Here is a 14,878-nt window from a genome sequence, read left to right on the forward strand (position 1 = left end):
GCAGCTGTAACCAGATCCTATCCATCACAGCAGCAGAACGCTTCTTTGGGCACATAAGAATTGCCTGGTGGCAGTGGAAACATCCAGCAGTCACATGTAAACTCTTGTAATTCATATAGCAAGGGGGAGAGAAGAAAGCTTCAAAAGTGTTCAACAAAGGGGCTGAAGGAATTGATCCGTTGTCGTCTTGCTGCAGTAGGGAGACAACTGAGTTGCCTTCTCTCTCCTCTACAGGTTTGCACAGATGAAGAATGAAGTTACTCAATCTCTGGCCTTTTTTATCCTGGCAAGATATCTTCTAATCACTACTGTATGTAATATTTACATAAAGACTGTGCTGAGAAACAGTACAAAAGTTGAACTTCCGACGACTGCACAAGTGACAAGCGTCACTTCCTCTGCTGCTCCTGTATGTTTTACTTGGCACATGTTGCTCATGTGACAGTGTCCGCGAGTTGGAAGAAGCTGCATGTTTCAGTGAAAGTGCCATTACTACTGTATATGGACCATACCTTTTTTGTTCTTTCTCCCGTTTCTCATTTGAGTGAGAACATTAATGTTAATATGTAGTATTTTTGAACTCTTTAGGTTCAGAAAAATGCTGTAGTGTTACCAGGCGTTACGGACCTTGTTTTTTAATCTTTGTTGAGTGCACTGACTGTGAACTTTTACTGGTCTTTTGTTTATTTGTTTTTGGCAAGCTTCAGATTTGTTATGCACAAGGCTGATTAATGAAATTTTAAAAAAAGTTTTTTTCTCAATAAATGGTTTATTTTAGGATGTGTTGGTGAAAGGGTTTTCTTCTGAAAATAAATATGTGGGGTTTTGTCACATTTTAAACTTTTTTTTCAAAGCTAACCGAACTGAAGCTTCTCTTACATTGCAACAGTCAATGTTTTAGCAAGTTCAAGATGCGCAGTGTAAGATGCTTTTTACACAAGTGATAACAGAATTAAGGTCCCCCACCTTCATCCTCTCCTGAGGAAACAGGGTGATGTGCAATTCCTGACATGATCTATTCTATAAGGGATAGAGTCATCACCTAAAATGACTTTTTTCTTGAATGGGAGTTCCTCAAACAGGAGTGATCTGCATGGCATTTCTGTGGCCAAGAGGAGAATCCGTGAAGATAATTCTTGTGTTCTGTCTTGGCAAAACCAAGAGCTTAGTGTTAGTTAATGAAAACTGATTGCTGATCCTGGACTTTGGCTTCCCCCCACTACTGTCATGAGTCTCAGAATATGGAGAGAGGGTAGAAGTGGTTAGCAATTGGAAGAAAGTCTGCAGTGCTTGATCTAGTTAGATTGTTTTGTTTGACATAGGTGACTTAAAACTGTTACTTGTAAGCATTAGTGCAAGTTTAGACATTCCTGTAACTGCTCTAAACCTTATAAAGCAGAGAGCTTGTTTTTAATATTTGGATTTATTCTAAAGTCCTGTCTCTCCTCTTAACTGGTTTGTTGCAGGTGCGGGATAGCTTTTAGCAGCTAGTTGAGCTGTTGAGAAGGTATCATGAAATCTGACATTTAAATCTCGAAGAGCATGAGCCTCATTGTGCAGGTCATCTAGGCTCTCAAAAAATACAATGCTGAACTTAGAGAAGGAAAGTCTTTATTTCCAGTTAGTTATAGTAGGAGGGGAAGTAAGTTGTCATCTTCAGCAATGGACTGTGAAAGTACCTGAGGTGAAAGTCCCCCATGGCCTGATGTGTGCCTCATTTGCAGAGTAACAGAAGTATCCAGGTGGTTTGTCCTCATGTGCATTGTTTCATGTGCTCTTGTACAGAAAGGCACAGCTTTTAGGAGTCAGGATGAAAGGTGGAAAGTAAACTGTTAATGGTTTGTTGTTGCAAACCAAAAGAAAACTCATTCACTGCATGTCAGATTTTTATACTTTTATTTTTGTATAAATAAACGTTAAGACTACTTTTGTTAAGGCAGTTGTAGAACATAGAGTTGATTGTGGGGACAAGGGGCAAATACTGCTTCCTTAATGACATGTGTCATTCTTTTAATACAGTGAACTGGACTAGTTTAGCTTTGGCAAGTACCATTAACCTTTCTCTGTTTGCCAGTGAACACTGAATGCTGTGCAGTCCTTGTGCGATGGGACTTCTAGAGTGCTCAGGAGGATAGATCCAGGAGTGGCGTGTTTGGCTGTCAGCCTGTTCTAAGGGTTAGTCCTGGGGAAGAGGGTATGAAATACTCTTTCAGCAGTATTTACACGTTTGTTAATTTCCTCTGGAAGAAGTGGCACTGCATACAGTTAGAAAGGAAAAGACTAAGAGTCACAAGAAATGTTAAATATCTTCCTACCTCCATGTTAAATCTGTGGGTCTTTAAAAGGAAAAAAGCAAGTCTCTGTCACTACATGAATATGTATTTGCTGCTCAGAACTACTCACCTCTGCATATAGGGTTCATTCTGCCACCCTGAGAAAAGCCCCCTGTACCTGCCAGGTAAGGTTTACAGTAAAATGCCAGCTTGGAGAGATCTCTTCTCTCTCACCCTTTTTCTAAGTCTTGTGTACAGTGCCCTCAGGCCTCACACCTGCTCATGCATTACTACAGGAGAGCTGGACCTTCAGACACTACTACAGGTTATAATACTCAGCTTTCCACTGTTAAGATTATTTTAGCAAATAGAGTGCAAGGCAAGTGTTTTATTAAAAGAAAAGCATTATAAGCATGGCAGTATTTTCTGCTCTCAGGCTTCATTTCATGTGTTGAAAAACGACACTAAAGCCCATGTTTACATTCATGACTTCATAGAACCTAGACCAGAAAGCTTCAGAGCATGAAGATGGCGCTAAAACTAGTCTCTCGCACTTCCTTCACATTTGAAGTCTTACTGCCTCCACTCTCAAAAAAATTTACTTGCTGCCCCATGCTAAAAGCACTGCTCCAGCTGCTCTTAAGGTCTTTTTAATAACACAGCACCTAATTTTTTAATTAAAAAGAAAAAAGTTACTAGAAGATCTGTTGTACTGAACAGCAAATGCATATTTCATGGCATGATTCATATTCTGTTGTATTAGCCCCTGTTTCTTTTCAGTTTCTTCTGGCCTCAATTTTATTATAATAGGCAAAGAGAATATTTTTTTAATACCAGCTGCTAGAACTAAGACTGCACACTTTTTCTTCTCTAGACACATCCGTTCCTAGACTCATGGTTTATCCTACGTACAGTGGAAGTGTACTGTCACTGGAAGTGCCAATCCTAACGCCACAGCTCAGCATCAGTATCTTTAGATCTTAAAAGATTGGGTTTTCTCCAGTCATAATTGCTGGTATTTGGAAAAGTTGCTCTTTTTTTTTTTTTTTAACAAGCTCTTTTTAGTAACTTGTATACCCTTAACTCTTGAAGTTTAAAAACGAGAGGAGGCTGTCCTGGAATCAGCACCAGGGAGGTCAACAACACACTTTTGAATCAAGGAGCTTGATTTTAGTTTCATTTAATTCCGAAGGGTGTCAAAGCAAGTCCAGACAGCCATAAAACAACTCTAAGCCATATCACTGTTACAGGTCTCTCACTTCCCTGCTCCTCCCCAAAAGAAGAACAGCAAAAGATAATGTAACTAACTGTTACCTCAGGCTGACTGTTACTAGGCACCATGTAAATGAACTCACCAGAAAAGACAGACAAGCAGATTAACTGGGATCACAACAATGTGGATGTAGGGCATAACTTCTAATGCACTCTTTGCATTACTTAGTTACAGCATAACCAGTTTTGTTTCCACCATCGTTAGGAAGGCCTAGAATTTTAATCACTGTTTAAAGCTCAATCATTTTATACCTCTGTTTTTCCAAACCATAAATGGCATTTACTCTCAAAAGAATTAGAACTTTCAGCTATCCCTCTGACATGTTGCTTGGGGAAGGATGGGCCAATGGGTAGCGTAGCTCTAGTTGGGCCACAGGGCCAAATGCCAGTCCAGGTATGCCACTGCAAGGCTCTGCTCTAACAAACTGGGCCCTTAGCTGGGGTCTGGCTGAAGTTCTAAAGGGCCCACTGTGGCAGTGCAACCCCCCTGACCCCGTGCACCGAGCTTGCACAGTTAGCTGCCTCCTGTCTGTGTTGCCTGAAAGTGACCACAGTAAACACTCAACCAGGGTATAAATGGAGCCCTGCTGGAGAACCACTTTTGAGCTGGTTCTCCTTGAGCAGCAGGTTGTGCGGCTGGAGACTCTCCCCTCGAGTCGGGACGCTGCCCAAGTGTACGTCCCTGGGATTGCGTGATCCTTACCCCGGCGTTGGTAAGCAACCCCCCTTGGTATCATTAGGTGAGAGATTCTCCCCTTTATCAGTGAGCTGTGCACGTTTTGTGTCTATCCTTCCTTAGAATAGATTCCTTAGTTCTGTATAAATCTGTTGTGCAGTAATAATTCCCAGCTGACATCCGAACCAGTACAGTCAGAGTGCCAGGCAAATTTGTTTGCAATAAATCCACGTTTTTCGGATAGCTGCTGCTCTCTGTTTTGTGGGTGCCTCCGCGACATCCACGTGGTGCACGCTAGGGGAATAAATTCTAGATGTAGAAAAACTCTACTGCAGTTCCGCCAGTTCAGTAGAACTGCTGCAGTCCAATACTGGTATAACCAAGCAGAGCATCTTAGTGTATTTAAACATTGACAGATTATAGTTGTTAAACTGTTTGTTAATGTGTGATCTACACAACTAACAATTTTAATCATCTTATAACAATCTTCTGACATTTATCCATTCCTTAGATCAAGTTAAGAATGATAAAGCTTGCACCTCTGGTTAATTTCCAGGTAGAGTCTCATCATACAAGCACACTGGAATTATTTTTTTTTCTTCAAAACTTAGGACGCTTTATAGGAAAAAAACAAACCAACCAAACAAATGCAAACCTGTTGTGGAGAGTATATGAAGGAGTCCATCTTTCAGCTGTGTCATCCAGCCCAATTCCCCAGAGAAAAATAGCAGGGCACGCATTCAGATTTGCGTGGCAATTGCTCATCCTACTCTTCCTCTTATCTCACTCAAAGGACCATGATATGCACTTAAGAGTTTTCAGAAGCTGGAGTTGTTCCCTTTGGATTGAAGCAGTCTCTGAAGGTACTACTTCTGTTTCCGCTTGTTGTCATTGTTGCCATAGGTGGAGCCCTTGTTAATTTCTGTAACACCAATCATCCATCTGACACCAACAGAGGCTGAAAATTAAACAAAAATACATTTAAAGGCTGCTCGCAGACAGAGACTGCATATATACAGAGGTGTAGCATTTTGAAAGAGACCAACAGCACTCCCAGCCTTAACCGCAGCACAGCATTAAAGGCCATTACTCATTCCTGACCTTTGATGGCAGGTACATCCCCACACCCCTGCAACCAAGTCATTTGCCCACAGTATTTCATTGAGGAAAGTCCTAGGTCACCAGCAGGTCATTGGCCTCAGGCTAGACACATCCTCTCCCACCAGTGGGGAAAAGGCTGCATGAACCAGCAGGGCTGAGAGGCCCAGGCGTGATGTGCTCAGTGCTGTTAAACCTTGCCCAAGGCTGGCTGTGGAACCGGTGTGCTTGGGGCCGCTGGTGTTACCTGGCTCCCAAGAGCTGAGCGACAACCTGTACTAATGTATGTATCCACACGCAAGGTGTGTCAGGGGAGGGGAATGCTGCCTGCTTTCAACAGCCCCCATGCCTGAAAAGCGTGAGCAAGAGCAAGAACACTTCAGATCGTGATAAACAAAAAAAATGTACTTTGTGGCATTTTTTAACTACAGCTCATGAAACAGTTCATTGTAAGAAAGAGGCCAGGTTAATTTAAAAGACTTTAATAGTTGATCGAGTGGTAGTAATTCACCACACCCAAGGATTTTTATCTTTTTATTTATTTGTAGCACCTGAAACAGACTGTTTAAGTTAAATGCAACTTAGCCTAAGCCCTCCCCCTCCCCTCGCAGTTTTGGGGTGGTGTTTTTTTTTTGTAAAGGGGCTCAGCTGCCCAAAATCTGTTATTCCCCAAACTTCTACAGTACATACTCGGAACTACCATGCTTCTTTCAGGCCTAAACCTACTTGAGAATCACAGACACCTTCCCTCTGCTCAGGTGGCTTTTTGCCAAAAAAATAACCCAAAAAACAACCAGGAAAGCCACCAACCTCCCTTAAGCCTCCAAAGCCCGGTGTCTTCCTGACTGATGGTGAAAAGGCCCAGTCCTGTGAGGTGCTCTGAATGCCTCAGTCCCATCAGCGTTCACCAGTCTACCTTGACCCTGAACAACTCCTCACCAGTCAAAGGACTCTTTGTGGTCAAGCCAGAGTCCATCACCAAGATAATCAATCCAGAGGCTTCATACCACTACCAGTCTCCAACTATCAGCAGCGGGGCTAATAGAACACCCTGCATCCTGCCATTTCCTGCATCTTAGCACAGAAATGGCAGAGGGCTCTCAGCTGGTAACCAGTGCTGCCCTGTGCTTTACCAGTTGCTTGCTTGTCCAGCTGTAACTTAGCGCTACCAACCAAATCAACCACGCAAAACCATCACTTTCTAAAACAGCTACTTCTCTCCTGTGATTCAAGCAATCTGTTCTGAAGTAGAGCACAGACAACCAACCAGTGTTTAGCTGTATGTAAGGCACTTGAGAAAGCGGAATATATTATTTCAGTAAGAAGACAGGGTAGAGAGCAGCTCTGCAGAGAAGGACCTGGGCTTCCTGGTAGATGCCAGCAGCATGCTGTTGCAGGGAAGGAGGACACAGCTGCCCAGGGCTGTATTAGGAAAAGCGTTTCCAGCAGGTCAAGGGAGATGATTCTTTCCACCCAACTCAGCTCCAGTTTGGGTTCCCCAGTACAAAAAAAGAAATGGACATACTCAAGTGATGCCAGTGAAAGCCACAGAGATGATTAAGGGAGTAGAGGGAGCATCTTTCATTTGAGGAGAGGCTGAGAGAGCTGGGATTGTTCACAGCCTGGAGAAGAGGAGCTCGGTGTGATCTTGTCCATGTGCGTAAATACTAAAGGGAGGGGGACAAAGCCAGGCTCTTCTTAGTGGTTCCCAGTGACAGGACAGAAGGCAGTGGGCACAAATAAACACTGAAGGTTTCCTCTGAGCATAGAATAAAAGGAAGAAAAAAAAAACCCTTCACTGGGTGGTTGAACACTGGCCCAGGCTGCCCATCCTTGGAGATCTTCAAAACCTGATGGGAGACAGCCATGAGCAACCTGCTGTAGCTGACCCTGCTCTGAGCTGGGGGTTTGGACTTGCTGATCTCCAGAAGTGCCTTCCCACCTCACCTATTCTGTTTGATTTGCTTGGATGAAAGGAACTGTGTGTTTTGTCTTTCAAAATACCAGCTCTCGAAAACAAACCAACCAATCAGCTACAGACTCGCATTTTAAAGTACAACAGTAAAGTGACAGTGTTCAGAAGTGCAAGTGGTAATTAGATATCAGAGGTGAGTCACACATGATGTGACAGAGCAGTGGCTGACCAGGCAGTGGTGCAGTGGGGAGGCTGGGGCTGCCTTCAGGTCTCCTGGCTGCTGAGACATGAGGAAAGCAGGGCCCTCTCACAGGCTGAGAGCTGAGCACAGTGCCCAGCCCAGAAAGGGAGATGCCTCTTGCCCTCAGCTCTTGGTCTGTCAACAGAAACACACACAACTGGGACAAGTGAAGGGCTCTAACATTTAAATGGCCATGAACTAGGGAAGAGAAGAGGAAGATCCAAAATGCAGCCTGCAGTCTGGGATCATAACATAGTAGTAAGCATGAAATCATTAAGACTTGAACCAGAAGGCATAGAAACAGCATCTGGAGATGGACACAGAGCATAAATAAGAGCAGCTGTTGTAGCAACCACTCAGCACTCTGGGGATTTCATCTAGTTTGAGAAATGCCACTGCCTGGACACCAAGAAATAGTTCAGCATTTCAGGTTTCTGTTTGTTTTTTTCTCCTTTGCTCCCTGCAGAAGCTGCCCATGCCCTTCTGTCCTCATTTCACTCTGCATCTCTCAGCACCCTGCGGAAGGTGGAGTGCAAGGAGAGGGACTGCTCATGTTTGCCAAGCCTGTGGGTGCAAAGTGGGTTTAAGTGCTGGGGTGCCTTGGTGGTTTCTCCCTGCACTGCCTGTCTCCTCTCCACAACTCCCCTGGAGCCTTAGTGCATACTGTAGCATCATAGAATCATTTAGGTTGGAAAAGACCTTTAAGATTATTGAGCCCAACCATAGACCTAGCAATCATGTTTAAGGATTAATTCTGTTAATTTAAATACAGCTATAAGTAAGGGGAACTTAGGGCGTTTTACTACAGGGAAGGGGAGAAAGGGAGATCAAGCAGGAATTGTGCCTAACTTAATCACTGAGAGAGTCTGAGCCCACTCTGAGAAGAGCAGGACAGAGAAATTATCAGCTGAAGCATCCTCATACGGCTCCACAGCAAACGACAGAGGATAACTGAGCTCCTGCCATCTTTCTGCCCATCATTATCCACGAACCAAAAGTTGCAGAGGTTGCTGAGGACCTGCTCTGCCTGCCAGAGTGGTGGGGGCTGTGGGAGGGCTGAGCTAACACAAATCGACGGAGCCAGTAACAGAATCTCTTTCTTGGAACATTTTTTAGCTCCAAGAAAACCACCACCCCCACACATAGTACGGTGCCCCTCAGCAAAAACCTTAGCTCAGAGCAGAGGATTTCCACCTTTTCTCTCACACCTCAGGATTTCTTCTTACCTGTTACCTAGGGTTTGTACGACAGCAAGCTACAAGCAGCGCTGCAGGTTGAGATATAAAAATTTCCCTTATATAGTCTGCTGTACACCTGAGCTACATAAGTTATACATTGAAATGAAGATTTGTACAATTAAAGCTTCTGTGAATGGTACGAATTGCCATTTAGGGCCTATCTTACCTACTGCACAGGAGAAGAAACAAGCAGAGCAAAATGCACCAGTTTAAGGCACCAGGCTGAAAGGCCAGATTGTCTGGCAGCTCCACCAACAGGCAGAATCCACACACGGTTTGTATCCTCCTGCTCTTAGAAAACTTCCTGTAACACTGCTGGCTCATGCTCTCCTCACTTTTCACTCAGCCTAGAGGCATCAACAGCCTTGTTGCCCAGATCACATCATGCTCCAACTCTTCAGACCATGTTCTGCACTCAGACGCCAAGGACTCACTCATAGTTTGTACTGTGATCCATGGAAACAGGTTTTCTAACAACACTGTGCACATTTTGTATAGCCCGCATACAACAACTCCTGCACAATCAGAAGTGGTTTATTACTATTGATGCTTGGTTCAAATTAAATACTTCTCTCTCCTGTAACTGGTATTTATCTGCTGGCTTCATGCCATAAGCCCAGATGACATGCTTTTAGCACTGGACATGTAAGAGCTGCTACTTCATTTAAAAGCCAAGAAAAGCCCTCTCATCTTTTCCACATAGGACTAACAATCCCCTTTTAACTGCTGTTGACAGCTCTATAATAAAATACTTCTAGAGCATGAAGGTTGTTCTCCAACAGAATTTACCAATAACGGAAGGCAGCATAACATTGGGTTCTTTGGAGTCAAATGAGATTGGGGAAGCAGGAGGAGGGAAAAAAAGAAGCTGCTGTCAAATACAAATATTGACATTTAACAGACTTGCACACTGCTTTAACACCAAAATATCAGCCCTAAGTTTTAAATGCCAACATAAATCTCCTGCCATGTGATGTATGAAACTAAAGCCAGTTTTGAAAAGAGACTTTTGTCCCTCAAACTGCTTGAGCATTTATCCTCTGGAGCAGGGACTGCCCTGTGTTGGTTCAAGTAGTATCATGAAGGGCTCCTTGTAGTTAGATATTAGCACAATGCAGTGATTATTATGAGTATAAATAGCCAAACTGCTGCACAGCAAAGCAAGAGGGGCTGGGTCATCATTCTCAGTATAAAGAGGAGACATCGTTTATTTAGAGCTGAAAGTGTTTGAGCTGAACCAGCAGAGCTATATATACATTACATTGGTTATTCATTCCTTGGATTTCAGAGTCAGGGCCTGAGGTATTACCGTGCTTTTACTCCAGCTTGACCTCCACAGGGCATTTCTCTTACGGTTCTTTCCTCCTGAACAGCCAGTTACTTACAAGCCATTAAGTGCTTTACTGGACAGCACAATTAGCAGAGACTGCCCAAAAGACAAATGACGCTCTGGAAAGAAAGCAGAGGGTACCAGGTAAAAGGACTTTGTAGTTTCTCTGCTCTTTCCTGTCACAGAAGTTTTATGCATATCTTGTGCTAACTGCATCTATGTTAATAAAGGCAGTCATCAGGCACTGAAATCTGCCCTTAGAAGCAGCAGTCTACTGACAGTGGGCTATTAGGAACTGCAATAAGCTTCCAGGTTCTGAAGTATCAGGTGAGCTGTCAAATTGCCATAAGAAAAGCAATATCCCCACTGCTACCTGTGCTGCTTCAGTTAACGATCAGAGGGAAAAGGTCTACTAGGAGCAATGTGAAAAGGCAGTTTTATCATCTGATCACAATGGTAAATAAATCCCTCTGGTTTATAGAAAAAGTTTCCTTTTACATTGTTAAGCCACCAGGTACCAACTACTCTCACACTGCAAGATAGCAAATACGGTCCTCCCTGCTTTGCTACAGACTGGATCTGCCAGGCAGACAGTTCCAACTGGCACCAAGAGTTACAGCCTCCAAAGGTAATTTGTGTTCATCTACTGCTACGTCCCGGCCACTCCCAAAGTCACTTTTGAAACCTTGCTTAAAGCTACAGGCAAAACTGCAAAATAAAATACTAGTTGCTCCTCTGTCAGAAGACAGCTGCATCACTCCCAGGACACGCATGACAGAGACACCCTCAGGATAAAAGGCACAGTTTTGGGAGAACAGCCCTGCTACAGAAACTCAGCTAGTGGCTATAAAAGTCAGTGTGACAGCTTCAGCTGAAGTTGAGATACTTCCACGTAAGACAAATGATTCCCAACTAGCAATAACATTGCTTTTATAGGGCTACAGTAAAACAGATACAGACTATAACTTACTAAGGGAACCGTTGCTCTTTTGGACAGTAATGACAATTCCACTTTTAAGTGACCAGGATAAAGCTCTGGTTTTTGTTTGTTTTTACTAGTGGCTAAGCTTCGCTCCACTCCCATATATTCTCCTCCCCCCACAGCTTCATGGCAGCTGCTACCTGCCTGTAAGGGACAACATCATCTTTCTTTTTGCCTGCTCATCAGTGAGAGGTCGTGGCTGAATCTAATCAGGTGACAGCCCCTATCACAGGCAATGCAGTGTCTTCTCCTGCACTGCAAATCCTGGCCAATTACAAGCACTTTGGGTTTGATCACACCAGGTATTCAGAGAGAGAAGGGAGCTGTTGCTAAGCCCAGGGGTCTTACAAAAGCTGCAGAGGACTGCAACCTGCACCACCCCACAAACGGGGCAGTGATGCACAACGAACAGTGCACCATTAATCTCACCATTCTTAATGCATCCCTCAGCTCTGCCTTTTCAGCCTGGGAGCTCACGCGTTCATTCTGGTACAAATAACCTGAGAACCAGTCCTTTGGATTATGACTGCATTCACAAGAAGACTCACAGCAGCCTGCTTATTAATCCTCTCTCGTGGCTAGAAGCAGAGTAAAGCTAAGTGGGGAGTAAGACAGCAAGAAAAAGAAAGGAAAAAAAAGAGGGCTCCTTTGCTGTCTATTCTTAGTAGCATGATAGCTTTTTTCTTTACAGGTTCTTTCCCTCACTTCCTGACAGACAGAAGATGTGACCTAGTTAGTTATAAAGGCCACTAATGGCAAGATGATATTGGACTTTGAGTGGGGCATGAGGGGTGAGGTGTCACTCAGCTATATTAATTAGATCTAAATCCAGAAATGTCACAGATGTCACAATGCCAAGTGTTAAAGCATTCAGACCTCAGGTTAAAATCCAGAAATCCTGAATTATGCAGCAAGGCTCTCTGTGGAGGGTACACAAGGCATGAGGCATTCTGGAATGGCACCCAAACAAGTAGTCTGCTGAGTGGAGAAACTAAGGTAAGAAGAAAATGCTGAAAGAACGATGAGAAATAAAAAAAAACAAAAACAAACAAACAAAAAAAACCCCCAAACCAAACAACTTGCAATGGCTAAGCCTCAGTGCCCCATTAGGCCATCGTTCCACAACCCCGTACCACTCACAGACAACACCAGCATTTCTTCCAAAGGCAGAACAAATGCCCTTTTGAGTGCTACTGCCAGGGATGCAGCATTTGTCACGCCTCATCCTGCCCACTGGTGTATACCTATTTTGAAGTAGAGCATAGGGGAGACCAAGTGACCTTTCTCTCCAACTGATGGGAGTTTGAATCTGTCCTGGTCTGAGTTAGAACAGAACTCGTTCTGTTCAGTGATTTTCACTGTTCAGCTCAGTATCTGCTAAGTCACTGCCCTTTCTGAAGTTAACAGCACAATTTTGCAGACAGTGTCTGCTTCTAGCAGTGATAATGCTTGATGTTTCCAGTTACTACCAGGGACTGGGATGCAGAAAGGCTCTTGCTGATACTCGCTCCTGTGCAGACCAAGGTCACTGCTACATCCTGTGCACCATGTTGGGGGTGCAGTAAGCGAGAGGCCACACCTGTGGGGAGGAGCAGACAGAACAGGTGACCCTGAACTGACCAACAAGGTGTTTCGTCCCATACACATCATGTTCAGTATAAAGCTGAGGGATCACAAGGGTCAACCTCTCTTCTTCAATAGCCAGCATCCGAGCAGGACTCTGTCCATTCCGCCTTTGATCCCAATCCATGCATTCCTGAACCCAATTCCTGTCTGTCACTGAGTCCAACCTGGGACTTCCCCAGTGCCTGCCCACAGCATCAGTGGTGACAGTGATGTGATTACCATCAGGAGGATTGGGTTTAGTATTGGTTTTGAATATACTTCATTTATTATTTTCATTAAAGCATTTTTAGCTTTCTTTTCCAATACGTAAGTCCTCGTTCTGTTCAGTGATTTTCACTGTTCAGCTCAGTATCTGCTAAGTCACTGCCCTTTCTGAAGTTAACAGCACAATTTTGCAGACAGTGTCTGCTTCTAGCAGTGATAATGCTTGATGTTTCCAGTTACTACCAGGGACTGGGATGCAGAAAGGCTCTTGCTGATACTCGCTCCTGTGCAGACCAAGGTCACTGCTACATCCTGTGCACCATGTTGGGGGTGCAGTAAGCGAGAGGCCACACCTGTGGGGAGGAGCAGACAGAACAGGTGACCCTGAACTGACCAACAAGGTGTTTCGTCCCATACACATCATGTTCAGTATAAAGCTGAGGGATCACAAGGGTCAACCTCTCTTCTTCAATAGCCAGCATCCGAGCAGGACTCTGTCCATTCCGCCTTTGATCCCAATCCATGCATTCCTGAACCCAATTCCTGTCTGTCACTGAGTCCAACCTGGGACTTCCCCAGTGCCTGCCCACAGCATCAGTGGTGACAGTGATGTGATTACCATCAGGAGGATTGGGTTTAGTATTGGTTTTGAATATACTTCATTTATTATTTTCATTAAAGCATTTTTAGCTTTCTTTTCCAATACGTAAGTCTGGTGGTGGGCAGGAGTTGGAGGTTGGGTTCCGTATTAGTATTGTTCTCATTAAAGCAGTTTCAGTTTTCTTTTCCTGTCTGTACGTCTCTCTCTCCCTTAGATCCTTTCTCTTCCCCTTTAGGGAGGGAGGGAGGGGGTTAATAGAGAGCACCTGTCATTCACCTAATGGCCAGCCCAGCCCTAACCTGTGACAGAACCTAATACCTCCCATTCCTGAGCACACTCCAGCCATGGTGCTTGCTCTTCACTCTTATCCTATCCACCAGCCAGAGAAGGGGTGTGCCTTGCGTGTGGTGGGGGTACTATTTGTGCCTTCCAACAAGTAAGGTCAGTGAAAAAAGGCGCTTCTAAGTTGTAGTCACTGCCCCAAGAAATCTTACATGTTTGATGTAACAAACATTCCCAGAGTTAAAAAGCACCAACAATTTCTCCAGGTGAGGACAACAGCACAACCTCTACTTGGCCCACATTAATGTACCAGCTATTATACTGGACCTTATCTTTGCTCTTTTTTTCCTTCCCCTGGCTCAAAGCATCGTGAAGCAAATTTTCCATGTGCACACACACAAATCCTTCCTTCTCCAGTTATCTTTATAAGAAGCTCATACAGAAATAACAACAAAAAAGAATCTATTGAACCTATTCCACGCTAAAATGGATAGAGTATCAGATGGTCTGTTGAATTCACAAGTCATGTTTCAATAAACATTTCAATAAATCACATCTGACAGTAATCTTTCAGTTTCAGAAAACTTACCCATTACAATGACAAATGCAAAACTAGCCAGTGTCAGTGAGGATCCACTGTTGATCATGTTGATGAGCAGCTTGAATAAAGGATATAGCAGCAATAAGGCCCAGCAAAGCCAGTTCAAAAGCGTCCATGGTCGTCGGGGTGGTACTATAGGGACTGCTGGGTAGGTTCCTGTTCGGTAGTATTCTTCCTGGAATGCATCCTAGTTGAACAAAGGAGGACAAGACAATTAAGTCTCCATCTGCTGACAAAACTAGCCATTCATGACTTTGATGTTCCTTCTTCTGCAGGTTTGTAACCACGGAGGAAGATCAAAGACCAAGTTATGGCTTGAAGTTAATGAACACACAGTCAGGAAAAAAAAAAAAAGAGTTCACACTGATGTGCACATCCTTTCTTTCTCTTACACAGAAGCCTGAATTCATGGCATATCTGAAGAGTATACAAAGCCCAGTAAAACAAGAAGCTCAAGGGGACTGCAGCAACGCAGACATAACTGTTGAACCTCCTGCAAGAGCCACAGCCACTGGCCAGATACGGCTGGGGCGCAAGAG

The 14,878-nt window shown here is 44.0% G+C and overlaps 2 protein-coding genes across 2 annotated transcripts in view; one reads left to right on the top strand and one right to left on the bottom strand.

Annotated features, from left to right (window-relative positions):
* MAP3K4 (mitogen-activated protein kinase kinase kinase 4) overlaps window positions 1–780 on the top strand; it is a gene marked incomplete at its 5' end in the record, with an annotated part of 55,311 nt that extends 54,531 nt beyond the window's left edge. Inside the window, one exon of the mRNA XM_010140160.1 lies at window positions 235–780. Coding sequence (XP_010138462.1) covers window positions 235–255 — 21 coding nt within the window. The remainder of the gene's footprint in view (window positions 1–234) is intronic.
* A 4,307-nt stretch (window positions 781–5,087) lies between these two features.
* AGPAT4 (1-acylglycerol-3-phosphate O-acyltransferase 4) overlaps window positions 5,088–14,878 on the bottom strand; it is a 61,088-nt gene continuing 51,297 nt past the window's right edge. The window contains exons 8-9 of the mRNA XM_010140159.1: window positions 14,328–14,526; window positions 5,088–5,179 (exon numbers count right to left, since the gene is read on the bottom strand). Of these exons, the coding sequence (XP_010138461.1) occupies window positions 5,088–5,179; window positions 14,328–14,526 (291 nt within the window). The remainder of the gene's footprint in view (window positions 5,180–14,327; window positions 14,527–14,878) is intronic.

This window comes from Buceros rhinoceros, unplaced genomic scaffold, assembly GCF_000710305.1.
Source record: "Buceros rhinoceros silvestris isolate BGI_N320 unplaced genomic scaffold, ASM71030v1 scaffold6077, whole genome shotgun sequence".
Classification (NCBI taxonomy): Eukaryota; Metazoa; Chordata; class Aves; order Bucerotiformes; family Bucerotidae; genus Buceros; species Buceros rhinoceros.